Below are 27,651 nucleotides of genomic sequence, written 5' to 3' on the forward strand. Positions count from 1 at the left end.
GCTAAGAATAAATCTGTGGAATTCAACTAAGATATATTTGACTTGATTTATTTTGACTTGATTGTAAATGTAATGTTGTTGACTCAAGAGTGGTCCTCGGCATTTTAAAGTCTTGGTTATGTCTTGGTCTTGGATGAAGTGGTTTTGAATATGTGGCTGTAATATATATAAATAAAAAATAAATAAACCTTTTTTTTTACGGTTTTGGCTGATTTTTGATGATTTCCTAAAAACTAAACCAAATGTCGATTTCATGGCAGAGTTTCTTGCTTCAATCTGAATTCGATTCGATTAATCGACTGTCGGCGGATGATTGCGGTGACGGCGGAGCAGCTACGGCGGCCGCGCGGGGTCAGAGCGCGGCTGCGGCTCGTGCGGAGGGGCTGCGGCAGTCATGGAGGGGGTCACCGTCGGCCAGGTATTCGACGCGGAGTGCATCCTCAGTAAGCGGCCCAGGAAGGTAAGCGCGGCCCCCGTTAGCTCTCCGGAGCCGGTCCCGCCCCGCGGAAAAGCCCGCGGCCCCGGTCTCATGTTTGTGTGTCGTCCGCAGGGGAAGTTCGAGTATCTGGTGAAGTGGAGAGGCTGGTCGTCCAAGTGAGTAGCCGCCGCTAGCTGCGCGTTAGCCGCCGCGGCTAACACACAAACACCGAACAATGAGCTGCCGCTACGGGCGCTTCATTCCTCCGGTGGGGGTTTATAACCGTACGGGGGGGGGTCGAACCAGCAGTCTCCCCCCTCCCGACAGGACCCCCACCCACCACCCAGACCCGCACACTGCGGAGCAGCGGCCGAGTCCCGCTGCATCTGCCCGCCGTTCACTGCTCCAGCTGCGGCTGCTGATCCAGAGTCTGACCGGGAGGAGAGGAAGTCTGCTGGTCCTCCAGGACCGGGACACGACCTGCAACAGGGGCTCGATCTGAACCTGGATTTTATTCAGACCAGGACTAGAACTGGACCTGCAACTTAAAACAGACCAGGGACTTAAAGCTGGACCCGGGGAAAGAACTGGACCTGGAACTTAAAACAGACCAGGGACTTAAACCTGGACCCGGGCCAAGAACTGGACCTGGAACTTAAAACAGACCAGGGACTTAAACCTGGACCCGGGGCAAGAACTGGACCTGGAACTTAAAACAGCCCAGGGACTAAATCTGGACCTGGGACGTGACTTGGACCAGGCACTTAATCAGAACGTGGGACTATAATTGAATTTGGACTACAGACTTAACTTAAACCGGGGACTGGACTTGGTCCAAAGAGTAGACCAGGACTCTTGACTGGACCCAGACTAGTGTCTGGACCCAGAAGAATTCCACTTCCCAGCATGCTTTGCAGCTCCAGCGTTTGTTGAAGGAGAATTCCGATTCGCCATCATAGAACCCGTCTTGTTGTGTTTCCTTTAGACTTTCAGTTTTTCTGTGTTTTCTTGTCGATTCACGGCGAAGCAGATAAACGGTGTGAGGCTGTCGGACTGAGTCAAGTGTCGTCTTGTTTTCAGACACAACAGTTGGGAGCCGGAGGAGAACATCCTGGACCCGCGGCTCCTGGCGGCGTTTCACAAACGGTGAGTGAGTCTCTGAACCCGACGTCGTTTATCTCTGCAGCCGGCCTCTGAACTCTCTTCTGCTTTCTAGAGAACAAGAGCGAGAACTTCTGTTTCAGAAAAAAGGAAAAAGGCCGAGAGGACGACCTCGGAAGATTCTGGTAAATAATTTGACCCATTGTACCGCTGCATTTATTCAGATTTTGTGCCTGTAGATGTTTTGAATATTTAGAATATAACTGAGTTTCTGCTCGTCACGTCTGTAGAACATCTGTGCGGGGCTCGGTGGAACGTCGTAGCTTCTTGATATTTTCTAAATGATTAACGAGGGAGTGAAACGCTCAGTTTTCACCTGAGAACGCAGACCTTTCGTTGTGTTTTGGTTGTTGTGTTTTGGGTCAGTTTACTCGAAGACCGAAAACACAACTTTTTAAAAACGACTCCCAAGTTGGAACTTTTTAAAAAAAAAAAACCACTCTGTTACCGTGGAAACGCTTGTGCTCCACAAACATAGTAAATAGTTCTTCTGCATTACATTAACAACCAACAGCGCCGATTGGTGGCCCAACATGCTATTGAGATTGTTTTCAAAACGTTGCCATGTAAAGGCAAGCCTTGTCTTTAAAAAACAAAAAAAAGACTTTGATGAGAACTGTGTGGACTGAAGGTGACATCATCACTTCCTGTCTGTCCCTCCAGCCTCCTGCTCCTGCCGTCACCAAGGACAGCCGCTCGTCCTCGTCTTCCTCCGGCCTCTCCTCCACCGCGTCGTCCTCGGAAGAGGAGGAGGAGGAGGAGGAGGAGGAAGAAGATGATGAAGAGGAGGAGAATGAAGACCATGGCAAGAAGGCCAAGCCAAGCCCTCGGGTGACCCCCGTCCCCCAGAAGAGGCCCCAGATCCTGCTCGCCAAACCCGATCCGCCACACAAGAAGAAGCGCGGCAGAAAGCCGCTGCACCCGGACCTGAGGGCGCTGCGGCAGGCCAAGAGCCGGCCCGCACCGTCCCCTCCCCCTCCTCCCCCGCCTCCCCCCGGACCGCCCCGCCACCAGCAGGCGCCGCGCGGCCCCCGCGACGAGGCCCGGCCAGGTGTGAAGAAGCCGCTGCAGCCGGCCAGCTTCACCTACACCGGGCTGAGCCGCGGTGCCAGAGAGGAGGCATCGTCCCACACCTCCTCCTCCTCCTCCTCGTTCTCGCCCTCCAAGCCTGCCTCCCTCGGCTGCGTGTGGAGCGGCCGCTCGCTGTGCGCCTCCTCCTCGCATGGCAGAGCCAGCGCCTCCTCGCATGGCAAGAACTCACTGGACCCGAAGCGTTCTGCCTCCGAGGCCGCCGCCTTCAGAGGGTCTCTTCTCAAACATGGCGGCACCTCGGGGTCAATGGCCCTGCACGCCGGCTTCGGGGGCGGGCAGATGGCGGCGCAGCGTTCCGCTCTAGCCCAGAGGAGGCAGGACGGCGCCGCCGGTCAGAGTGCAACACTTCCTCACAAGCAGCAGAGCTCAGGTCTGTCTAGGCCGGCACCGGCCGCCACGCCACGGGACCGAGCCAATCAGGCGCTGAGCCTGCGGGCGCTCAACCTGCAGAGTGTCGGCAGCCTGCCGGGCAGCACGGGCGCCGCCGCGAGGACCAGCCTTCGGAGTGGCGGTGGGATGTTGGTGAAAGGAGGTGCCAAAGACAGTCGCACACCGACCGGAGGGCAGCGCTGCGGCCCATCGGCAGGGGGCGGAGCCGAGTCCGGCCGCGCCAAGGAGAAGCTGTTGGGAGGCGGCGGGCGACCGGAGGAGCGTAAACACGGACTTGGCACGCAGAGCCGCAGCCTGACAGAGCTGAGCGCCGGCGACTCGGATGAGAGCAGCAGCAGCGAATCGGAGCACGCCGCCCTGTTCCCTAGAAACAGCCGACCCAGCCTGGGAAACACCGCCGCCGAGTCGGACACAGAGACGGACTGGCGGCCGGCGCGGAGCCTCCTGGAGCACGTCTTCGTCACCGACGTCACCGCCAACTTCATCACGGTGACAGTGAAGGAGTCGCCGACCAGCGTGGGATTCTTCACCGAGCCGAGTCACTGACCCGCCGCTGCACGGGACACCGACACACCACAACTCCCAGCATTCCGAGCCACACACACGGATATACTCCAGTATCTGATGGGGCGCTGTAGCGGCCCCGGCCACTCCTGCAGCTGCTGATCAATCAGACGTCTGATTGACAAACTGCAACACGTTCATAGGGCTCCATGTTTGAACCCTGACTGTCCCCTCAGAGATTCAACAGTTTTAACACGTCACCATGACGACCGATGGTTTAACACTTGCCTGCCATTGGTCTGCAGACCTGCTCTATCCAGGGTTGGAACCCTCGGAAGCATCCACCTCACCTGTGCCTCGCGTTGCCTCCGTCCGCCCGCGGCCTCGTTTAGGGCGATGCGTCTCTACATGAAGAAGAAAAGTCTGAGGAGGAGGAAGAGTGTTGTGGATATTTTCAGATGTTTGTTCTCGTCTTTCAGTGGTTTGGACCAAAGGTGTGACGACTCGTATTATTGACCACAGTATTTGTTGCACTACACAGTACAGAGGGACTGCTAGCTGTTTTGTACCATTTCAATAGGTGGCGCTGTCTTTAGGATGAAGATGTGTGTTAATTTATACCTGTAAATATGTTCTTTTTCATGTGATATCTATCTGAGGGGGCTGTGTGCCCCCCCGCCATGTGAAGGGATTTAAAATAAACCCTGACAATGAAGAAAATGAGTGTTGTAGTTCCTGTTTTCACCAGCAGGGGGCCCAAGCGATGAAACATGCACACAGATGCAATGCATGTAAATTAGGCATACAGAAATCGACGTGAATATAAACCAACGGAAAAGTGATCAGAGGTTGTATAGAGTGGATATTTCTCTGAGGGAGACTGTTACTGATTTGACCAAACCAAAAGCCTTAAATTATGAGGATATATCATAATTTTAATCAGGACTTACAAACTTCTTGAGTTGTTTCATTCTTCTTCTGGGTTTTATGAGGTGGCTGATGGGTATTCTCGGTGATCGGCTTGATGTGAAATGATGGTTATTTCTTTCCTTCAGCCTGCAGAGTCCAGTTGTACAGAAGTACAGGGAACAAGGAACTATGGGAAGTCGAGACACAGACTGTGACAGAAGACAAACTCTGAGGTTTAAGTGCACAACATGAGTTTATTTCAGTGGTTAAAATACATCCAATCCTGCGAGTTCACAGGTTTAAAAAAAAAGAAAATCATAAATAAACTTCAGTTTGTATAAATGAAGCCAAAATATACAGAACAAAGCTGATATAGAGTCAGCACGCCAAATAAATATGAAACTATGGAAATGTGTCAGAATCCTCACAGAGCGGGAAGAAAACAAGAAACAATATCTCGCGGACGGCGTGGCTCCATGACGTAAAGTGTAAACTGAGCCGCTCGCGCTCTTTCACACACCGCTGGCTCATTGACTAACTCCACAGTGTGTTATAATGTGGTAAAACCCAGAATAAACCTGAATGAATTAAACTTTAGGTCCATTTAAATCAGGCTCAAACCTCATTTAATATCATTTCAGGGCAGATTCAGATCTGATTGGAACAATGATTCGAACCAGAATTAAAAATTTAGATTTGATCCAATTTGATTTGAACTCTGATTTATAATTTTTTTTTAAATTCATTCTCAAATGAAATTCAAATTAAAGCTTTTATATGCTTTTAGTTTTAAAATTAATTTAGATTTAGAGCAGATTAAAATGTAAGAAACTCTATCCAAATCATGGGAAGTGAGCCAGACTCTGCTGTGAAACGTGGGCGGGGCCAAAGTGAAGGTCAAAACAACAACACGATTCGAAGGCCGACACGGTCATGCTGAACTGGACCAGAAGACCCGGTTCAAAACACAAACAAACCCACAACGACAAACTTCATGCCCACAAAATTTTAACGTTAAAACGGAAAAAAAAAAGAAACAGCTCCACCTACAGTTCCAGTCCGACATCACACCCAGAATACAAAAATACTGTTTTTCTCAGTCAGGATCGTAAAATCAACCGACCGACTAACGGACCAATCAGGAGCTGACATAACAATCAGGGGGAGGAGCTAAACATGACACGGGGAAACCACAAACAAACTAAACGTCACATTGACTTCAAGTAGATTCATGCTCCTGAAATATTCTGCAGTAACACAGTTCAGCAGGAGAGACACCTCCTATTCCTCCTTCTCCTCTTCCTCCTCTTATTCTTCTTCCTCCTCCTTTTCCTCCTCCTGCTCTGTGTTCTCCTATTTTTGGTGGTGTGCAAAGCTCAGCCAGGAGGCGCTCGGTGTGTCGTGGCATTAATAGTTTCGGGGTAACAGTCGAAGCCATCGGGTGCTGAGGAGAGGGCGGAGTTGAACCAGCAACTTTTTCAAAGTCCAGTCTGAATGGTCTGAGGGGGGCAGGGCTGCAGAGGGGGGCGGGGGGGGGACACAGTTATCCATCCCTCTGCTGGGTGTGGAGGGGCTGGTTTCTACTCACTGTGGCTCCTACAGTGTGCTGCTCAGGATCTCAGACACCTGAGCGTTGGTCTGATCATCTGAGTCCACTTCCTGGGCGGCGGCCCCCTCAGGCTCCTCCCCCTCAGGCTCCTCCCCCTCCACCACCACTGACACGCCGGGGGCCCTCGCCTCCTCCGTTGCCTCCTCCGGACCCCTTTGCTCCTTGCAGGGCTCCACGAAGATCCTGCGGACGTGGGGGCGGGGCTCTCGGTGGCGGCCCTTGCGGCTCTCCAGTACACAGGAGGCGTGGCTGATGTAGGTGGTGCCTTGTGGGGGGTTGGGGTCACCCTGCGGGGGCAGGTCGAGGTCCAGCTGCTTGGTGTAGACGCCCTCAGATAAGGAGTGAGTCTCTCCGCCGTAGCTCCGCAGCCAGCGCTGTGGCCCGCTGAAGTACTGGCCCCGGTGGCTCCTGGACAGCAGCTTGCGTTTGGCGGGGGGGTTGGCGAGGGCCCGGAGGGGGGAGGTCCCCTCATGGTGGCCCCTGGACAGGGACAGGCTCTCCAGGGTCTTGGTGGTGTTGGACAGTGCCGGGGAGAGAGGGAGAGTGAGTGGCAGGGGGAGGGAGGGAGAGGTGGGGAGGGTCCTGTAGTGGGAGGGGGATGAGGGGGGGAGGGGGGAGAACAGGGGGGCATCGGCAGATCTCAGGTCCTGGACTGCGGGGGAGAGCGGGGCGTCTTTGGAAGGGCAGACGGTGTACCTGCATGAGAGCACACACACACACACACACACACACACACACACACACACACACACACACACACACACACACACACACACACACACACACACACACACACACACACACACACAGAGTCAGGGGACTCTCACACTCATGTTAGTACTTCGTGTGACTCTGAAGCTAAGCTACATGCTAATGCTGATGCGAGCTCGACCTGAGCTCGTGGATCTGCAGCACGTCGGGGGCACTGCCACCCAGCGCGTGCACCGCCTGCTGCGAGAGGTCGGGGGAGTAGAGCAGGTCGAGCTCGCGGGGGCTCAGGGCGTCGCTGGAGTCGTAGTCGCTGTCGGTGGGCAGGAACACCTCGGAGGAGCCGTCCTCATCGGAGCCGGGCTGAGAGTCTGTCGGTGAGAGCGCCGCAGTCAGTCGCCATGTTTTGTCACTCTACATGCAGACATGCTTGGTGTGTGCACACTCACCGCTGACGGCCTTCCTGCGGCGCAGCTCCGGCGAGGGTGACGGTGTGGGCAGGAAGTCCATGGTGGACGAGGTTGAGTCGCTCTTCTGGCCCGGTTCGCTCTCCGGGGCATTGGCGTCCACCAGGCAGGTGACGGGCACGCCGCCACGCGGCTGCTTATAACGGGCGTACTGCAGCGCGTCTGTGATCCACCGCAGGTCACGACGCATCTCATCCAGTTGCTATGGAAACAGGAAAAAATAATAACACACATGTCAATGGAAACACACACACACACACACAGACAGGTACACACAGTGGCACACACCTGGATGTAGTCGAGGATGAGCTGGTGTCTCTGTTTGGCCGTGGTCACCTCTGCATCTGTGATGGCTTCCCGCAGTGCCTGCTGGGTAATGAGGGAGTCCAGGTCGAGAACGGAGGACAGACGGCAGTACAGGCTGATGAACTTCTCCTTGTAGGTGCAGAAGTGCACTGTGGGTAATAAAAGGGAGGAATGAATGAGGAATTTATGTGTGTGTGTGTGTGTGTGTGTGTGTGTGTGTGTGTGTGTGTGTACTCACCGAGCTCGAACATCTGCATGGGGAGGTGCAGGAAGCCTGCCAGCGTTGTGTAGGGGTTGGACTGTCCAGGGGCGGAGCAGACGTCATCCGCCGCCGGCAGCAGCAGCAGGAAGGAGACGCCGTGACCGAGCTCCACGACCTCCTGACTGTAGAGACGGAAGTGACGCGCCTGCAGGAGGGCACACACATGTCAACAACAACAAACAACAACAACACGGGTAAACTCCACACACACACCAACAGCATGGAGAACAACAGCACAAGTCATAAACAACAACACAGGTGAACAACAACATACACATCAAAATGTTGGTAAACAACAACAGCGACAACACAAGTAAACAACACCGGACACAAAGGTTTTGCCGCCCTGGTAGCTTCAGGTGGCGCACCTGGTGCAGAGGTAGGTTAATGTGTCTCAACAGGGACTTGATGGCCGTCTGCAGCTCGTAGTACAGCAAAGGGGCGTGGCTTTCTGGACGTGGCTCCGCCTCCTCGCCCTCCTCCCCGCTGTGATCCGTCTCGCCCGCAGCCGAAAGCTTCTGGATCCAGTCCCACTCCTCCCTGATCATACAGCAAAGCATCGTGGGTAATGTAGACATGTGTGAGCCCAGCAGAGACGCACAGACTCTGAACCGTGCGTCAGTACCTGGAGACGTTGGCGTTGTCTCGGATGCGGCTGTGACACAGCATGTTGGGGCTCCGCTGCGACACCAGGACTCTGATCTGGTCCACAGAGCTGCTGAGCTTCAGGTAGCCCAGGTACAGACCCGGGGCCAGACGGTGGGTGCTGCGTCGCTGGTAGGCCAGGATGTCCTGCAGAAGAATGTTGGGATAATCTAACCATGTAAACAGGTCAGACAGCAGCTGAAACCAGTATCAACTGGTCAGAAACCAGTTTTAACCTACCAGAAACCAGTGTGAACCTTCAAAAACTAGTGTAAGCCAGTTTTAACCTTCTCAAACCACTGAATCAGGAACCAGCATAAACCAATCAGAAACCTGCTGAAAACCTGTGAAAAACCAGTGTAAAATGGTCAGAAATAAGTTTAAAACAGTTTTAACCTGGCAGAAACCAGTTTTACTAGTCAGAAACCAGTTTTAAGTTACAGGAAACCAGTGTAAACCTTCAAAAACAATGTAAATCAGTAAGAAACCTGTTTCAACCGGTCAAGAAACCAATGTGAACCTTCAGAATTCATTGAATACTGGTCAAAAAACAGTATAAACCAGTCTGAATCCATTTAAACCATTGTAAACCAACTTGAACCAGTGTAAACCAGTCAGAAATCCAATTTAACCAGTCAAACAACAGTGTAAACCTTCAGAAACCACTGAAAAACACCAGTCAGGAACCAGTATGAACCAGTCAGACACCCGATTTCACCAGTTAGAAACCACAATAAACCTTCAAAAGCCACAATTGAACCTTCAGACCCCAGTGTGAACATGTCCAGTGATATTGTCTTGTAGTAACAGTGGCAGTAGAATGACTGAAGGGGGCGAGTCTTCCTCACCTGAATGGTAATGATGAGGATGTCGAGGGCATACGGCTCCTCCGGCGTGGACAGGGACTTCCTCTGACTTTGTAGTTTGGTCACCTGCATCCACTTCCCACTGAACAGCGAGTGCTGGCTCTCCGTGTCCCTGATGGTCACCAGCAGCACGTTGCCATGGCGATCCTTAATGGGCTCATAGTGAACCCGGCCCAGGTTGTGGGTCCCAAGCAGGTTCTGAGGGCGGAGCCAAAACAATTAACAGCCAATCACAGTGCGTAAATCAAATCAAAGAAACTTTTAACTTTTTTTCTACTGTGACAAGAGAGAAACGGCGACTCCTCATTGGACGAGGGGTAATAGATATTCTGGCAGCTGATTGGTGGACGTGGGTCTGACCTGCATCTGGCTGGCAGCAGTGAGCATCTTGTGTCGGGCCTGCAGGGTGGAGGACGATGACATGGAAACGGACATGCTCTGTCGGAGCCACCGGACGTCCTCCCACATACAGGAGAGCTGCAGAGACACGGATACGTCAGCAGGGGGCAGCAACAACACCAGAACACACCCGAACAGGCTGATCAGTTCACCATCACGCCACAGGGCCAGAGATTTGAGGCTGTCGGTGTGCGATTATAGGTCTGCAGCAGTAGATTCATGTGTGCGCTACCTTGGTGAACCACAGGAAGTCCTGCATGAGGGAGCTGCTGTAGGAGTCGTCCACCTCCACAATGGGGATCTGATCCTCGGCCGTCACCAGCAAACCGTCCTTGTGGTAGAAGACAGCGGCCAGGTAGATCCCCCTGCACAGAGGACGGTACAGTCCCACAGCTCAGCTCCTGATTGCCTCATTATGGGGGGGTCAGAGGTCAAAGTGTCAGGGCATTGTTTGTGTTTTTGAACAACAATTTATGACTTTCCATCTGGTACCACTAGAGGGAGCCAGTGTATGGTGGAACTGGTAGCTTTCCGAAGTGCTAGTTTATCTGTTTGTTTTAAAATACAAGTTTTTAAATGGGTCAGGGCTGAGAGTGCCGGATCGGTGAGGAGGTTTAAATCTTGTGCGCGAGAGCAAACGATTCCATCGAACATACAAAAATGTACAAGGTGACTAAAACAATCACAGGAGTTTAAAAAAGGAGGTACACCAACAAGCAGCCGTTTCACACAAATAAAAAGGTTCTTCTTTTACTGGCTCCATTTCAACCAATGCTAGAACCACAAGTCCTTCTGCGACTAACAAATACTCATCTTACCTGCTGCAGTCTGTTACTCAACAACCAACCAATTTGTATCTTGTATGTTTGGAGCTTTTGTGTTTTGTATCTTGTGTGCGTCTCACATTCTGACGAACCTTTTCAGTGTTTTCACGAACTTGTTGGAGGAGTTGAAGAGATGCTTGAGGCTTCTGGAGACCGACTGCTTCCTGCTGGGGTTCTGCAGCTTGGAGGAGTCTGAAGGAGGAGGAGGAGGAGGAGGAAGAAGAAGAGGAGAAAGGAGTGTTACTGGAGTGTTTTGGGTCACTCTTATTTCCTTCATACCTTCTGTCACCAGAAACCAAATTAAACCAGTTTGCACAAGTCAGAAACCAGTTTCATCCCGTTTGTATCAATTTAAATCCGACACTAATCAGTTTGCGTGTTTCCAACTGTTGAAACCATTTAGAAACCATGGAACTGGTGCACACCGCCCATCCAATCAGAACCAGTAATCAGATGTGTGTGTTCTCACCTCCACAGCAGTAGTGTGTGTGTGTCGCTCGGACCTGCTGCAGCAGACGCTCCATGGCCTCGATGTGGCCCCGCCTCTTGGGCTCCCGGCCGTCGCTCTCCCTCCAGTCTGAGGAAACACGAGCGTTCGTGAGAAATGTCCTGAATTTTAGGACGACTAAACGGAGGAACCTGTGCACAGCGTCTTGAAAGGTTTTTTTTTATTTTTTTTTAAACTTGAAATGTCTTATGTGTGGAGATGAAATACGATCCGCTTTCGTTTCCAGCCTGTTACTTCCTGACATATTGTCTGTGGAAGCCGAACACAGCTGGTGGAGACTCGAACGCCGTGTACAAAGGACGGGTGAATCACTCCATGTGACTCAGAGGTTCTCCTCCAGCTCTCGGTTCAGATTGTCCTTTCGTGTCTCTTCCACCATCACGACACTCGCGAAGCACATGTCCACCTGGTGGGCGGGCATTACAGCAGTAAGGCTCCATCCGATTGGTCAAACGGGTCGACATGCAGAACCACCGATCCCATCTCAGACGAAAAAGAATGACAGGAGTACAAGTTGGACCAGTGTTATGAGTTATGCCGTCTCCCAAACGTCATCACCCGGCCTGGTTTCGGTCGCCAGGCCTCATGTTTGACCTTCTGCCATATAGTGTGGATTGAGAGCACAAGAGGGCTGAAACTGTGACGGGAGTTCATCTCAGCCTGTGCTCTCAGAGGAACATGCGTCACGTTCGTCCTTCACATTACACACACACACACACACACACACACACACACACACACACACACACACACACACACACACACACACACACACACACACACACACACACACACACACACACACACACACACACACACACACACACACACACACACACACACACACACACACACACACACACACAAAGGCTGAGAGACATAACCAAACACAGGCTCAAGGCTGAAGTGCTTCACCGAGCCGGGAAAAAAAAAGCGAGTCGTGACGGGGAGACAAAAAAAAACAAACTATGCTCCCGCCACAAACGCGCCATCTGTACGAGTCACGGTGAACGGACACGAGTCTGGCCGCCGCCGCCGCCGTCCCCATCGGTCCCGGAGGATCAGAGCAAGTCAGAGTTCGCCAACACTTCCAGAAAGCGTCTGACAGGGAGGATGAACTCAGGAGGAAACAGTCTGTGGAAACATGTTCTATTCAAGAAACAGCAGACTTTTCCTCTTCGAAAGAGTCACAGCTCGTCCATCCATCCTGGTGTCCTCTCTAGTCTGCACTGACTTCAGGACACATTTTACACGCAGGTTCTGTTTACACGACTTTTTCAAGTGAAAACACATCGTTTCTGCGTTTTCGTTTCAGACAAGGTTCGCAGTTACTACGTCCGTTGAAATGCTGAAAATGATGTCGTGAGCACGTAGGGCCACGAGTTGTCACTGTTTGTTTGTTTTTGTAATAAAACCAAACAAAAGCAATAAACAGAAACAACGTTGGATCGTTATTACGGTGACTGTCAACCACAAAACCACCAAGTCCCGGGAGAATATGGACTGGCAGTCATGACACTCTGGAGGAAACATTATTCTCATCGTCCATCTACTGAGCATGTGCAGAACAACTATTTGCTACGGCCGTGGTGTGAACGCTCAGTAACCGTGTTCCAGAAAAGTTGCATTTCCCGTTCACACGTTTTCATTTTCCACAGATTTTTGTCCGTTTCGCTCAGAAATCAGGTGTCACTGCCTGCACTGTCCCTGCAGCGCTAAAGGTCACTTACTGGATGGAGCCGCAGATGGAGGCAGGGAGCAGGCGGGCGGACCCCAGCCCTTCATGTTGTACGCAGACACCCGGACATAATACGTCCGGCCCTGGAAAAACAACAACAAAACAATAAATCACACAACATTACCAGGAAATATTAGGACATTAGGTCTCAGGATTCCCCGAGACACTGATCCGTTTCGACCTCCTCTCGGTTTTTTTGTCGCGTTAAAGCAGCACAAACTTCACTGCAGGCCGAAGTCGTGTCGTCTTAAAAAGGACCCGACGGCTCGTTCCAACCTGGACTCTGAATAAATCTCTCTTCTCCCGCAGGAAAACATTGAGCCGGTCGTTGAAAGGAAGCAGGGTCTGTAATCTGCAGCCACTCAAGACGGCTCGTAAAGAGCTTTTTATTTTCATCTGATGACAGCGTTCCAGGCTGAGATTTAAATGTCAGCGTTAATGTTTTGATGCCTCCAGAGATTCATTAAATTATGTCACACTGCAACCACCGGAGATTAAAATGTTTGGCTTCTATCTGCTTTAATATCTGAGGGGCCGAGGCTGCACAAAGGTTTGTGTTTTCATATCCATCTTCATAAAGGACCGAGGCATGCTGGGTAATGACGGCCACGTAAAATCAACAACAGATCCACAGGTTTGGTTCTGGTTTGATCGTCAAAGATATTCATGTTACAGCCCTCTGGACGGGTTTAAGAAACCCGGCAGGAGAACCTGATGAACCCTCCAAACAACCCAGAGTATCCTTCACCTTCTCTGCCTTCTAGTTTTCACTGTTTCTACTCAAACTGAGCTCAATATTCACAGTTCAACGTGTCACAGCCATATTCTGCTTCAGAAAGACTCCATGTCCACAGACAAATGTCCACCAACACCACGACCCTCCGACTCTTCCTCCACATTTACACAGCTGGAACTCGCTGAAGACGTCCCTCACTCATAAAATACACCTGATCCAGCAGCAGCTGAGAACCTCCTCCAGTTCTACTTTTCTCCGCCTCCAAATCTCCTTTTCTTCGCCTCGACTTCTCATTTCTTTGTTTCTGTTCTTTCCCTAGTTCTCCTCCTTCTGTTCTCCTCAGGTGCTCAACATGTTCTCCTCCTCTTCTCGTCTTATCATTTTGTTTTCATTTCATTCTCTCTCCAGTTCTCCTCCTCTTCTCCTCGTGTTCTCAAGCTGTTCTCCCCACTTTCATCATGTTGTCCTCCTCTTCTCCCTCTTTTCTCCTCCTGCCCCCCCCCCCCCCATTCCCTCCCTTCGGTGCTCATCTTCTCCTGCTTTCCTCCCCAGTGCTCATCGTGTTCTCCTCTTGTCACCCCCCCCCCCCCTTTTTGTCCTCTCTTCCTACAGTTCTTCCTTCCTCCTCCTCTTCTCCCCCCAGTTCTCCTCCTTCTGTGCTCCTTGTGTTCTTCCCAGGTTCTCATCATGTTCTCCTCCTTTTCTCCTACAGGTCTCTTTATCTTATATTTTGTTTTCAATTCATTCTCTTCTCCAGTTCTCCCCCAGTCCTCATCATGTTCTCCTCCAGTTCTCATTTTCTTCTCCTGCAGGTGGTCTAATTCAGAGCCCTCAGCTGGTCGGCCCTCACCTCTGAAACTATCCGACATCTTTTCAAACGAGAGGTTCATCTCGATGTTTTTAGTCCGCTGCGAATTCTGAATTTCTTTTAATTCTGGTTCTTTTAAACCGCCGTTATTATTCCACAGTGCACAGTTACCTTGAGTTTCTAAAAAAGTTGGCTATAAATAAAATGCATTGTTAATATTATTCAGGCGCTGATATGTTTGATCAGCCGTTTAAAGAGTCAAACTTATGAGCAAAGTTTCCAGATTCACACGCGAGAGTATGAATGAGGTTGAAAATGGATGGCAAAGTCACGATTTTAAACAAAACATTCAAAACTTTCTAAATTGGTCTCGTTGTCAAACTTATTGTCTGGTTGAAAGGGTCAATGGTAAATTTTTAGAGAGGAGAGTCAGAGAGGAAGAGGAGCAGAGAGGAGGAAGAGCAGAGAGGAGCTGAGAGGCTGAGGTTACCGTGGTGAGGCCGCTGATGATGCACTTCAGATTCTGCAGATTATCCAAAACTAAATCACCAGCTAGAAGAGAGAAATCCTTCAGACAGCTCCACTCCACTACACACACACACACACACACACACACACACACACACACACACACACACACAGATATTATTCGAAAAGAATAGCAAACTGGACATAGCTCTGTACAGTCTCACAAACACTATTTGTGTTAGAGCACACGATTAGAAAATAATACACACTGTTATACAAGATGACACATTTTAACCGGCTATTATGTAACAACTGGTGCTTTTCCTCATCGTGACTCCTGACTCCTCTTGACTCCCCCGGTCTCCCTGTGACTTCCTGTGGCTCCCCCTGATGTCCTCTTTAAGGCTGATTCGAACTCCATAAGAACAAAAAGAACGTTCGGCAGTCCGAGGTCCTGCCAAACAAAATGACGCCATTTTCTTTGGCCAGCTCTTTCTGGTTGAAGACATTTGGTTCGGCTGTGCCAACCATCCGGGCCGAAGTATGTCGGTGCCGCAGTGCCGAAACTTCTGCACTGCCGTGTGCTGCGCATGCGTGTTCCAGCTCGCTAATGACTATCAGTCATATTTGAATTATGTTTAGCATGTAACGTTGCTACAGTATGAGCCCCGCAGCTCGTTAGCATGTGGGAAGGCGGCTTTACGTGATGCCCCTGAATGCATCACTAAAAGCTGTCAGCCCCTGCGGTTAAAACCGGACCAACACGGTGACTCAGACAACAAACGTTCTCTTTTATTCCTGAAACACTGCAGCGAAATGTATTTCTGAAAACATTGGAAGTGAGAAATAAGCTGTGCCGTTGGGAGTTAAAGCGCTGCTTCACAGATGTGTGCCTGCCCTGAGGGGGCGTGGCCTGTGAGTTCGACAGCTTCTTCTGCCGAAAAAAGCATTTTTTTCTTATGGGAGTATGCAAGAGCCTTTACTCCTCCTGCCTCCCTGGGACTCCTGCAGTCTCCTCACCTCTGTACCTGGTCACCACGGTGGAGTTGAGACACTGAGGCTCCTGGAAGGTGACGGTCAGCGAGCTGCTGCTGCTCACACTCAGCCGGACCATGGACGGGGCCTCGGGCGGACCTGAGCAGAGGCGCACAGGATGGAAACACACACCCATATGTGTGTGCATTCATCAGTGCATGCACGTGTGTGTGCGTGTGTGTGTGTGTGTGTGTGTGTGTGTGTGTGTGTGTGTGTGTGTGTGTGTGTGTGTGTGTGTGTCTTACGTGCGTGCTGGAAGCCCGTCCTCATGCGTTTGTACAGTTTGCTCCTCCACTCCCAGCTCCTCAGCTGTTTGTCCTTGTGACAGGCTTCCAGAGAGAGTCCTTCCCTCTGAGCCTGAGTCGCCAGGTCGGCCGCACGCTGCTCCGCCTCCTCCACCAGGAGGTGGAGGTGAGCCTCCCGACTTTCCACACTCACAACTGCAACACGGGACAAGAAGAACCATGTGAATCAGAGAGAGAGAGAGAGAGAGAGAGAGAGAGAGAGAGAGAGAGAGAGAAATGTGTTTTATGAAAGTGTTTCAGGGTGAAGAAAACACAGCGGTTTACACGATTTTCAAGTGAAAACGGAAAAACATTTGTTGCAATTATTTTGTCTCCGTTTGCACAACAATGGTGCTCTGAGTCACTGGAAAGGCAACTTTTTGAAAACGACTTCCAAACGTGAGATTTTTGAAAACCCTCCGTCTCAGTAGAAATGGGGCAAAACGCAACTTTTCTGAAATGCTGGATACCAATCCTGAATCAGCCCCACCAACAACAAAATAAACAAATTTAGGTGCCATTTACTTTACGACGTTACTCGGAGCAACTGAAAATGTTTTAACGCCTGGACTCAGTCTCTGTGGAAATGGATGAAAACGCAACTTTTTGAAATGCTGCTACTTTGCATGCGCACCACGGCCATAGTAAATAGTTCTTCTGCACATGCTCAGTAGCTGGACAATAAGAACAACATTTTCCTCCAGAGTCATGACTCTCAGTCCGTATTCTCCTGGGACTTGATAGTTTTATAGTTGAGTCACTGTAATACCAATCTAACTTGGTCGTCCGTCCACACGAATGTCTGTGTCTGTGATAGATGTTTGTTGTTTTGTTTTTTCCTTCAAACCCATTAAAAAAAAAAAAAATCATTATTTTACTGCAAAACTAAATGTTAAAATACTTTCAGCTCTTCTTATGAAAAAAAAAAAAGAAACATGGTAAAAGTGTTGTGTGACCCCACATGTGTTTTATAGCCGTGTACACACACACGCAAATGACTAGTTCACCTGGCACAGGAGGAATGACATTAACAGAGTTTGTTTACAGGTACAGATTGTATCCCCCCAATCCACACGCCCACACACACACACACACACACACACACACACACACACACACACACACACACACACACACACACACACACACACACACACACTGAGCTCCCTGAGGGGCCCTGCTAGACTATAAATCACTTAGCTGTAATTAGCCGATGTAACACACTTCATCAAACTAAACCATTAAAGTACCGGCAATGTTAAGAGACTCCCAGGTGGGGGCAGCTGGACCCACATGTGGTACAAACCCAATGCAACTCAACCAAGGAAAGTTAGTTTAGTTTCAATAAACCACAATAAAATATAAATATTAACTGCAGCGCCCCCAGTTATCAGCACAACCCAGATCCCTGACCTCTGACCTCTGACTTCTGTCTCGGACTCACAGTGGGGGCTCTCCTTGCCGCCGGCCTTCAGCAGCAACTTGGCGATGGGCGTGTTGTTGGTCATGACGGCGATGTCGAGCGGCGTCAGGCCCTGGCTGCTGGGCGTGTTCAGGTCCAGCTCCTCCGCCGAGAACTGGTACAGGAGGATCTGCACCGAGTCCAGGTCCTGCTGCTCCACCGCCTCCAGGAGGCACTCACTGCCCTGCATGGTCTGTGGGGTGGGGGGTGGGGGTGGGGTGTTCAGGGTAAGTGCTCAGACACAGCGTTGGACCAGTCACACCAAACTGAGACTGGTTTTGGTGCCACTTCTGGGCCAGTCGGTTCTAGTCTAGTCTTAGACAGATTTCTTAGTCTTCGACCAGTTCTAGTCTAATCTTAGACCGGCTCTAATCTCCTCTGAGACCGTTTCTGGTCTTGTCTTAGATTCGGGTGTCGTCTCAGACTGGTTCAAGGTTGGTGTTAGACTAGTTCTGCTAAAGTCATGCTAGTTCTGGCAGTATCACAGACTAGGTTTATTCTAGTCTAGTGTTGCTTCTAATCTTGTCTAGATGAGTTCTGCGTGGTCGAGGTTTAGACTGATTCTAGTCTTGACTTTGGTTTTGGTCCCGTCTTAAGGCTGGGTTAGGTGGACAGATTCTAGTCAAGTATCAGACTGGTTCTGCTCTACCACAGTCTGATGTTACAAGTGAAGAAGACAGGTTATATTTCTTAACCAACTAACTCCTCGGGTGCCTCGTTTCAAATACCCACCGAGGCCTTGCGGAGGCGCTCCGTCTTGCCAAAGAAGTAAGTATCTTCGAAGGAGGAGGTGCTCCCCCGCAGCTTCTCCGACAGGTTGCGGTAGAGGCGCTTGGCGGCGTTGGGGGAGGCGGGCCCGCCGGGGCACTTCCTGCTGTGAGACAACTGCAGGTTCTGCATCTGCTGGGTCATAACGGCCGAGAGGCGTCTGCAAGAACAGAGAGAGAGAGGAAGTCAGAGTTCTGCCCACGAGCAAGGCATGAGGGGGTAGAGAGGGGGGGGGGGGGGGGGGGGAGTCAGAGCGCTGTCCATGAGCAAGGCATCAGGGGATAGAGAGAGGTGGAGTCAGACTGCTGCCCACGAGCAAGGCATCAAGAAGGAGCGACTCTCCTGTTGCAAGTAATGACAATCCAACTTGGTCGTCTGTCCACACGAATGTCCCTGTAGTCACGTCGTTAATGTTTATAGCGTATTGTTCTCTGCGTGCATGTGTGTGTGGTTTCATTACAAAAACAACTGACAGTGCCAACTTGTGGCCTGGCATGCTAACTACGTCATTTTTTTTGTATGTTTGTTTTTTAGCATTTCTGTCATTCAAACTTTTCTGGAATGGAAATGCAGAAAAACGATGTGTTTGCATTTAAATTGTTGTGGTGTAAACGGGGCCAATGGATGCTGGTTTTAACCTTCCACTAACTCCTGCATGTGTGTGGGGGAGGTGCAGAAACCAAATATATGTAAGAAATGCCAGTGTTTTGACGCACGCACAGGTTTGTGTAACGTTGTTTTCAGAGTGTGTGATCGGCACACAGCAGAATTCCGTGGCGGGTAAAATCGCAGCGTCTCCTGTGAGCTGTTACACGCCAGTGCCTGAACCATCGGAGCTGCAGCGGCGTCTCGCTGTTTCTCAGCCTTCACACTGTCACAGGAAATCACTTCACTTTTTCACTCTGCGTCTAAACGACCTCCTGTCGCCTGCAGACATTACTCGCTCGCTCAGCCGCTCGCTGATGCCGAAGCGATGCGGCTGTCATGAAGCTTCAGATGAAACGACAGGTTTCTGCTTCCTCGCAGAGAAACTATGAACAGTTTGTTGCTTCAGGGTCAGACGGGAGAGAAATCACAAGCTTAGCGAGAAGGAGAAATCCAATAAATGAAAGATCTTTTTTATTACTTTCATGAACTAAATGAAGATGTTCATCTGAATATGTCATCCATATAACAGTGGATGTTTCTGAGCAGCCAGGATTTCCGTTATACAACTCCGAGCCACATTGAGTGAAAATTGAAGACGTGTAACCGTGTGGAACGATCCCTGATAAAACACAGCAGCTAACATGAAGAGCACTTGGGATCACGACGTTCGCTGGTTCAATACCCACAGCGGGCGGGTTATCACTGTGGGCCCCCAAACTCACACCGGGAGACTTAAGGCGGCAGACCTGGGATAGAGAGTTCACAGGTTCAATTCCCACAGCGGGTAGGTCACCACTTTGGGTCCCTGAGTGTGACCCTTGACCCCCATATGCAAACCAGCGCATCTTAATGAGGCTGTCTACCTCTTTCCTAGAAATAGGATGGGTCAATGATGAAAAAGAAGTTTCCCCATGAAGGATTAATAAAGCGTGATTAGTTCGTTTTTTTTAAAGGCCCCATCACACAAGCTGCTACAAGCTGCTGGGTATGAAAATATGAAGCTGGTTCAAGACGCTTAGTTGATTTAGATATTTAATGATATAATCACATTCAGCACTTGATGATTTTATGTTCAGGCAAAAAAGTTGAATGAGTGAGAGTTTCTGACGTTACCAATTTGACCCTCTGCTCTGATTGGACGGTGGGACTGCAGAAGTCCTCGAAGTCACAGCAATGACTCAAGTCTGAACACAAACCTCTAGTTCTCTGCTTTCCGGCAGTTTTTTTTTTTTAAATGTCACAGTCGTCATTAACAGTCTGTGCTTATGGAGAGGTGACGTACGCCTGATGAATCCTGTCAGTAAAGAGGAGTATGGAGGAGTCCTGACAGGGTTCACCACGGGGGGCTCGGCTCAGTCTCCCGCCCTGCTGAACCACAACCGCCAGGAGCCCCTCAGTCTGACTGACAACATGTGGTTAAAGTTACTAAAACCTCCAGGGAGAGACAGATGACCACATAACCCCGGTAGGTGCAGTGGGTCCAAACTACACCACATCAATGGGACACATACGACTAAGTGAGAGATTCTGAGGTTACCTTGACAACAAACTGTATGCAGTAATGAGTGTGTGTCTGTGTGTGTGTGTCAGAAAGAGAGAGATTGATGTGCGATTGAGACATCGGTGAATCACAGAGCTGCAGTCTGATGACACAACGTGGACTTTACTGTAACACACACACACACACACACACACACACACACACACACACACACACACACACACACACACACACACACAGTTCCATAGATGTGAACCTGCAGGTAACCATGGCAACAGCCCTGATGCTGACAAACCTCTGGAGACTACAGCACCCATGATGCTCAGCTTGGGTTACCATGGTGACAGAGAAGCTGCAGCTTAAAAGAAGCATCCAGAAAGTTTGAGTCCGAGATGAATTGTGGGAAATGTAGTGTTATACATATGTGTAATATAAATTTACTCTGTTTACTACCTCATTAATATATATTTAATATGTGTTAAGTATGTTTACTTTATATTTGACATATAATTACTTTGTGTTAAAAGACAAGCAAAAACATTCAAACAGATGTTTAGTGATAAATTTTTTTTAAATGACTGAAAGTTAAGACCCTGTGTTTGTGTGTGTGTGTGTGTGTGCGTGTGTGTGCGTGTTTTACCCTTACAGACTGACTGATGATCTTGGATCTCCTGCAGGGTAAAGCAGCTCTCTGATCACAGCATCTCCTCCTGCTCCTCCTGCTCCTCCTGCTCCTCCTGCTCCTCCTGCTCCTCCTGCTCCTCCTGCTCCCTGTTTCCAGCTGTGAGTGAACCTGCAGGTCTGCCTGCCTGATCTGAGGGGTGCAGAGTAGGGGGAGGGATCAGGGGTCAGGACAGGTGGGACTCAGGTGTGACAGGACCTGATGACCATGCTTAGAAAGTCCCAGCAGCCTCCATACTGCTGCATCTGTCTCACACCTCCTCCTGCCCCTGTTTGTCCTCCTGTGACTGCTGCTGGTTCTCCTTCTGATGCTCCTGGTTCTTCTGCTGCTCCTCCTGGCTCGAAGCGGCTCTGACTGTCGTAAACTCTGGCTGTAGCGTAACAGACAAACTGAGTTGTTTCTCTCCGTAGTCCAACTTTTCTCTGAGCTGCAGCAGATGCTGGATCAGGTCCTGGATCAGGTCCTAGATCAGGTCCTGGATCCGTTCCTGGATCAGCTCCTGGATGTTCCAGCAGTGGGATCAGGGCTGTGGAGCACAAGTGTCTTGAGAGAGCAGGAGGTACGCTGGGTTAAAGGCTCTCCATCACAGCGTGCCGCGCTCCCTCTGCAGAACTCCTGCCCGCTGCGGCTCCTCCACACCTCCTCATCGTCTCCTCCAGGGAGGGATGCAGGCTCCTGCAGCTCCTCACAGACGAGGAGCGCCAAGCTGCGAGTGAGTGACTCTACTGAGAGCGCAACCGGCAACCTGTTCACCGGCGACCGCATCGGCACGCACACACACAAACACACACACAGGCTGCAATGTGGCAGAGCGAAGGGGGGGGGGGGAGTAATGATACAAGGATGTTCGCGGAGAATGGAGAGATGAGTGTGTGCAGTGTGTGTAAAACACACACACACACACACACACACACACACACACACACACACACACACACACACACACACACACACACACACACACACACACAAACACTCAGGAGGAGGTGGGGCAGCAGCCTCTCACATTAGGGAGAACAAAAGCAGCGAGGGAGACGCTCAGTCGAGAGGAGGAATCTGAATGTTTTCAGTCTGCGGATGTTTCAGAGCTCAATCAGAAAAACAAAAACATCACAGCAGCAAAAACAGTAAAAAAAAAATGTTTCACGATGTGAGAATCAAACTCTGACCTCTGCAGCACTCTGCAGTTACTGCAGGAACCACTGCCTGTGCCATCGACCGTTCACGCCACTGCACGCCTGTGCCACTGGATGTTCACGCCACTGCGGTTCAGTTGCTGATGGTCAAAGTGTTTAAATCCGCTGTGCAAGTGGATGTCTGACCACTTTTGTGGTTCTTACTTGAGGAGGGAGCTTCTTCATCACACACACACACACACACACACACACACACACACACACACACACACACACACACACACACACACACACACACACACACACACACACACACACACACACACACACACACACACACACACACACACACACACACACACACACACACACACACAGCAAAGTGTGCCTTCTTGTGTAACAGTTGCTCGCTCACACCGCAGCAGTGAACACCTGACGTTTCCTTCAAGGCTGCGCAGTGATTCAGAGGTTAGTGCCCTCAGCGGCAGGGTCGTGGGTTTGAGTCCAGGCTGGGCCTTTCTGTGAGGAGTTTGCATGTTGTCCCTGTGCATGTGTGAGTGTTTCCTCCCACAGTCCGAGTTGGATAAAGAGGTGTTAAAGATAATCTGTTGCTGCTGCTCTGCTCAACCTGTTGCATAATGTCAGATTGCTGCAGGAGTTTGGGTCCTTGTGTTGCAGACACTGTGGATGAGCTGCTCACAGAGGATGAAGCAGTGTGAGATCTGCTGTAATCTGGAACCACAAACAGCAGCAGCAGATTGTTTTTTTTCTTTCCTCCAGCAGGCACACGCTGCAGAGCCCAGGAGTTTTCTGTGAAGCTCTACTTGAAGCCTTACACGTCTGAAGCAGAAACAATAAATCCAACGAGCTTTAAAGAAGTAGCCGATCAAAAACCAAGAGACACTTCCAACAGACAGAAACAACAAGCTATCAGAATAAGAGCAGGAGCTCCACAGTGCAGACTCCTCCCGCTGTTCGGAGTCCCCTCAGTTCAAATGCTCCCTAAGGACAGATTCCTCCCAAAGTCCAGTCACTTATTGGACAAATTTCTTTACAATAATGGGGCTCGGCAGGTACAGTGGTCACCCCCCATGCAGAAGGTTGGAGGTTTGATTCCCCATCTCCCCCTGTCCAAACAACAAAATGTCCTTGAGCAAGACACTGTGTGTGTGTGTGTGTGTGTGTGTGTGTGTGTGTGTGTGTGTGTGTGTGTGTGTGTGTGTGTGTGTGTGTGTGTGTGTGTGTGTGTGTGTGTGTGTGTGTGTGTGTGTGTGTGTGTTCAATATTCCAAACACATCACACAAAATCATGTAAGTTTGGACACTCATTTATATCTATTAGACTGTATTTAAATCAGTTAGGTAATAATGACATCCATTTGAAATCACAATTTATACATTGTACAAGCTATAACTCAGATTTCTTTCTCATCTTTTATGCACATTCTTCTCACTGACTTCATGACAAGCTGATCGTCAGGTCGGAGCGACTGTAATGAATGTTTCATGACACGGCGTGTAGTTTTGAGATGTTAATGACAGACCGTCAGGTTTGATCAGAGCTCCGAAACAGTTTGAATACAGAAACGTCAGTTAATGTCCGTCGTGTCGGGGTTTTAAGAACTGAGGCTGCACCAAATCATCACATTAAGTTAGAGTGAAACCACACACAAGAATCTGTAGAAATCACATTTTACAAAGGTTTTACCGTCCCAATATTCCTTTTTAGGAAAGAGATCAACTCAAACAATTAAAGCGTTTCTTTATTAGAGTATATTAATACATTGTATTGTGAGTACAGCACATGGATACACTGCTGTGTGTATTATGGAAGGCCACATTTTAAATGAATAAACTAATCCAGGATCACAGTGACACGTCTTCAGTTTGGGACAAAATACCTGCGCTGATCCAGTGAGTTATAATTATTTATCAGTGTGAAGACCTCATCCATCCATAGAAGTGAATGTACTGGACAAGAGAGTCCTCATCCAAGATGGTTCTACTAAAATACTTTGTGTCCGAGGCTCTACTTGGCTTTTGGTGCAAACGAGTTCTCATAACGAGACAGATCCATCAGAAATGTTTCCATACTTCATTTGATCAAAATGGAGAGAAATGAGAGAAAAATGGAGGCTGAAATACGATTCAACCAGGAGTCATCCAATCAGAGGAGGTCACCACTGCAGACCACACCCACAAAGTTTAGCAACCTTCACCAAGTGCACAACCATACGAACATCAACACGAAGCTGAATGTTCGCAGTGGAAACACACAAAGTTCCTAGGATGATTCATAGTAATTGGGTAAAGTTCCTCTGATGGTTCCTGGTTCTTCCACGTTCCACGGTGTGAGATTGTTGGTCCACTTACAGTCTGTGCGGAGATAGAAGCTGCTGGGGAGGAAAGGGCTCTGTGTAACAGCTGAGAGGAAACTTTCACTCAGGGAAATAAAACCAGCTCAGATCAAAGACGAGCAGCGGTGAAACTTTAAACTATGACACAGCGCTGGAATGAGGACAATCACACACACTGGATCAGACTGACAGAGTGTGTGTGTGTGTGTGTGTGTGTGTGTCACACGCCAAAGCATCTCTGCAGGTTTTTGTTCTCAGGGTTCAAACCACTCAACCTCGAAGACACCCACCCAAAAACACACACACCCACACACACACACACACACACACACACACACACACACACACACACACACACACACACACACACACACACACACACACACACACACACACACACACACACACACACACACACACACACACACACACACACACACACACACACACACACACACACACATCTGTGGGACCGGAACATGTGCAGCTTGTCGGGGCGATCCGCCCAGCAAGGCGATGCCAGCCAACAATCGTCCGCTTCAGCACCAACAAACAATCGCCACAATTACATCCTGCCAGGCTGCGCTGCTGCCGATTGGTTCACAGCTGCCTGTTTCCATGGCGCCCAATGAAGAGCAACAGGTGAGGAGGAGTAGGAGAAAAAGGAGGAGAGGAAGAGGAAGAGGACGGGGCTCTGTGTAGTGCGGTTAAAGAACCGCATTTCTGTTCTTGTGTGACAGAGAGCAAGAGTGTGATGCATTCAGGTGCATTCACGTGTTCCTCAGGCTGACCTCTGGAGTCAGACGTTAGCACGTTCACGGACGTTTGTCCTGTTTCACTCATGAACATCAAATCCTCCTCCTCACTAACGTGAGCGTTACCATGAGCTCCGGCGAGGTATTTAAACCTCAAAATGAGGATCTGCCTCTCTGAGCTGTGTCACATATGTCTATCTTTATATTTGAACTAAACCAAAGTGCAGAGGCAACTTCAGCGACGACCAAAATTCTAGTTAAATGATGACTATGATACTTCAAGCAAGCTAATGACCAAAGTTCATACAAATGAATGAAAATCGACAAACAAAATGAGAAAACAAAAATCCATACCAACTTAAGACTGAAAATAAATCTGACTCCAAACTAAAATTCACAATAATTGACAACAAAATCAATGTTATTGACCAAATTCACTCTAACCGATAACTATAATGTATGCTATACATGCTAGGTAACGACCAAGGTTCTTACGAATTCAAAACCAAAATTTGTTTGAACTGACTTACAAAACTAAAAACAAATATTTGTGCTAAATCTAACTAGAAGTAAAATCCACAATAATTCACTCTAACAGATAACTGTAATTTATGCAAGTCATGCTAGAGAACCACCAAAGCTCTCACTAATTCATCAACAAAATTGGTACCAAACAACAAAATTCATTTGAACGACAACTAAAATTAATGCTGTTGGATAACTTAAATTCACAGACTAAAAGCCAAAAGACCATCAAAATTTAAGCAAACTGATGACCAAAACACATGAAAGAACTCAAACCTTCTGTTGTCGAACACAAATTCACGTTACAAATCTGCTTGTCATCGCTCTAGTTTAGGTTTCTTCCTTTGTTTCTTTTCTGTTTTCACTCTTTCATTTTGTTTAATAATCTCTATTTGGAAGCTTTTTGGAGAACAAACTTTGAACTCGACCATATGTTTGTGTCTTCACGCTCCCTGACAGTTCTGAGTTGGCGCAATATCAGAATATCTTTAAATTGCAAAATTTGTGATGACAGCCGAGTCTTTTCATTTTATTTATTTATATTTTGTCATCATTTATAACACATTAAAGAACAAATTGAAACTCGTGAGAGTCTTTCACAGCATGTCTTCACTTTCTGAAAGAGTCAACGTGTCGCGGCTTTAATGACGAGCTGCTAACAGCCTCCGCTGTGCTCTGCAGCATTAACACGCACGCACGCACACACACACACACTGAGTGAGCAGTTTCACAGTTCCTCAGAACATCTCAGTTCTGTTACACTCTCAAGGTCTTTGGAGAGCAGAGGTCCAGCACAGGGAGGACTCTGAGGACATGTCACCAAAGCACTGGGGAGACGATTTCTGGACCTCCAGCATAAGTGACACAGACACCTGGGTACACCTGGACACCTTATATATCATCTGGATTATTTTAAACCACACCCAGACTCTTCAAAACGTTGGGAAAAACAGCAGGAATTCAGTATTCTTTTTATTAAAATTTAAAGAGTAAACCCATCCAGGCTTTAATGTCATCGAGAGATATCAGGAGCTGTGTGGTGGAGAATGCATCTGTCTTATTAATGGTATATGTATCTGACTGCGCAGAGAATTACATTGTTTTCATAAACATGGAACGTAAAGGAAGTAATTATATAGAGACGCACATGTTTACTTTTTAAACGGACATACAACTATTGAAAATAAAGCCATTTTAAAAGAAATGTAATTCTGAAAACAAATAAGCTGTGCAGATGAGGGGGGGGGGGGGGTTCACCACTGAACAGAATGTCAAAGGGTTAAATCCTTTCTCAGCAGCACTGTGTTCTTCTGTCTGACCACACAGTCAGTCAAGTTTTCTGAGCATTCACACTCTGATGATGATGAAAATCTCACACACAAGTTGTTTTGGTCACGATTCACACATGAATGTTTGTCACAGACTTCATTCCGCTCTGACTCTGAATGAATGTTGGTTTGTGCTGCAGACCCTATGGAGGTCTCAACTTCTCCTTCATTTCCTACCAACTGCAACTGTGACTGAACATCGGCTGACGCTTTGGTCTGGAAGTTCTGCGTCGAGGTTGTAAGTGTAGCAGTGCACCGCCATAACACTAAAGAGATGCAGAGGGATCGGTTGTGAAACCGCATGGGACTCATTGGCAGTGTTTTTTCCCCAATCATAATGACAACGACGCAGC

The 27,651-nt window shown here is 49.1% G+C and overlaps 2 protein-coding genes across 3 annotated transcripts in view; one reads left to right on the forward strand and one right to left on the reverse strand.

The window, feature by feature from the left end:
- Positions 1-365: 365 nt before the first annotated feature.
- LOC308123693 (chromobox protein homolog 2-like) lies at positions 366-4,272 on the forward strand (the record flags this gene model as incomplete). 2 transcript variants are annotated; one of them, XM_080486314.1, is made up of 5 exons in its annotated part: positions 366-460; positions 551-594; positions 1,499-1,564; positions 1,635-1,704; positions 2,243-4,272. In XM_080486314.1, the coding sequence occupies 5 exons, from the start codon at positions 395-397 to the stop codon at positions 3,605-3,607; spliced, it is 1,611 nt and encodes a 536-aa protein (XP_080342440.1). In that variant the 3' UTR covers positions 3,608-4,272. The 2 variants fall into 2 exon arrangements, with proteins under 2 accessions (XP_080342440.1, XP_080342439.1); XM_080486313.1 differs by having other exon boundaries at positions 395-594.
- Positions 4,273-4,711: 439 nt separating this feature from the next.
- The window catches only part of ankfn1a (ankyrin repeat and fibronectin type III domain containing 1a), a 34,578-nt gene continuing 11,638 nt past the window's right edge, over positions 4,712-27,651 (reverse strand). The window contains exons 7-24 of the mRNA XM_080473815.1: positions 18,332-18,527; positions 17,582-17,792; positions 16,099-16,293; positions 15,839-15,952; positions 14,841-14,938; positions 12,799-12,889; positions 11,030-11,137; positions 10,653-10,752; positions 9,969-10,101; positions 9,698-9,814; positions 9,320-9,535; positions 8,452-8,618; positions 8,195-8,366; positions 7,803-7,971; positions 7,547-7,713; positions 7,241-7,460; positions 6,976-7,162; positions 4,712-6,779 (exon numbers count right to left, since the gene is read on the reverse strand). Of these exons, the coding sequence (XP_080329941.1) occupies positions 6,071-6,779; positions 6,976-7,162; positions 7,241-7,460; positions 7,547-7,713; positions 7,803-7,971; positions 8,195-8,366; positions 8,452-8,618; positions 9,320-9,535; positions 9,698-9,814; positions 9,969-10,101; positions 10,653-10,752; positions 11,030-11,137; positions 12,799-12,889; positions 14,841-14,938; positions 15,839-15,952; positions 16,099-16,293; positions 17,582-17,792; positions 18,332-18,527 (3,370 nt within the window). The 3' untranslated portion in view covers positions 4,712-6,070. The remainder of the gene's footprint in view (positions 6,780-6,975; positions 7,163-7,240; positions 7,461-7,546; positions 7,714-7,802; positions 7,972-8,194; positions 8,367-8,451; positions 8,619-9,319; positions 9,536-9,697; positions 9,815-9,968; positions 10,102-10,652; positions 10,753-11,029; positions 11,138-12,798; positions 12,890-14,840; positions 14,939-15,838; positions 15,953-16,098; positions 16,294-17,581; positions 17,793-18,331; positions 18,528-27,651) is intronic.

The sequence above is a fragment of the Lipophrys pholis genome (assembly GCF_963383615.2).
Source record: "Lipophrys pholis genome assembly, chromosome: 1".
Lineage (NCBI taxonomy): Eukaryota > Metazoa > Chordata > Actinopteri > Blenniiformes > Blenniidae > Lipophrys > Lipophrys pholis.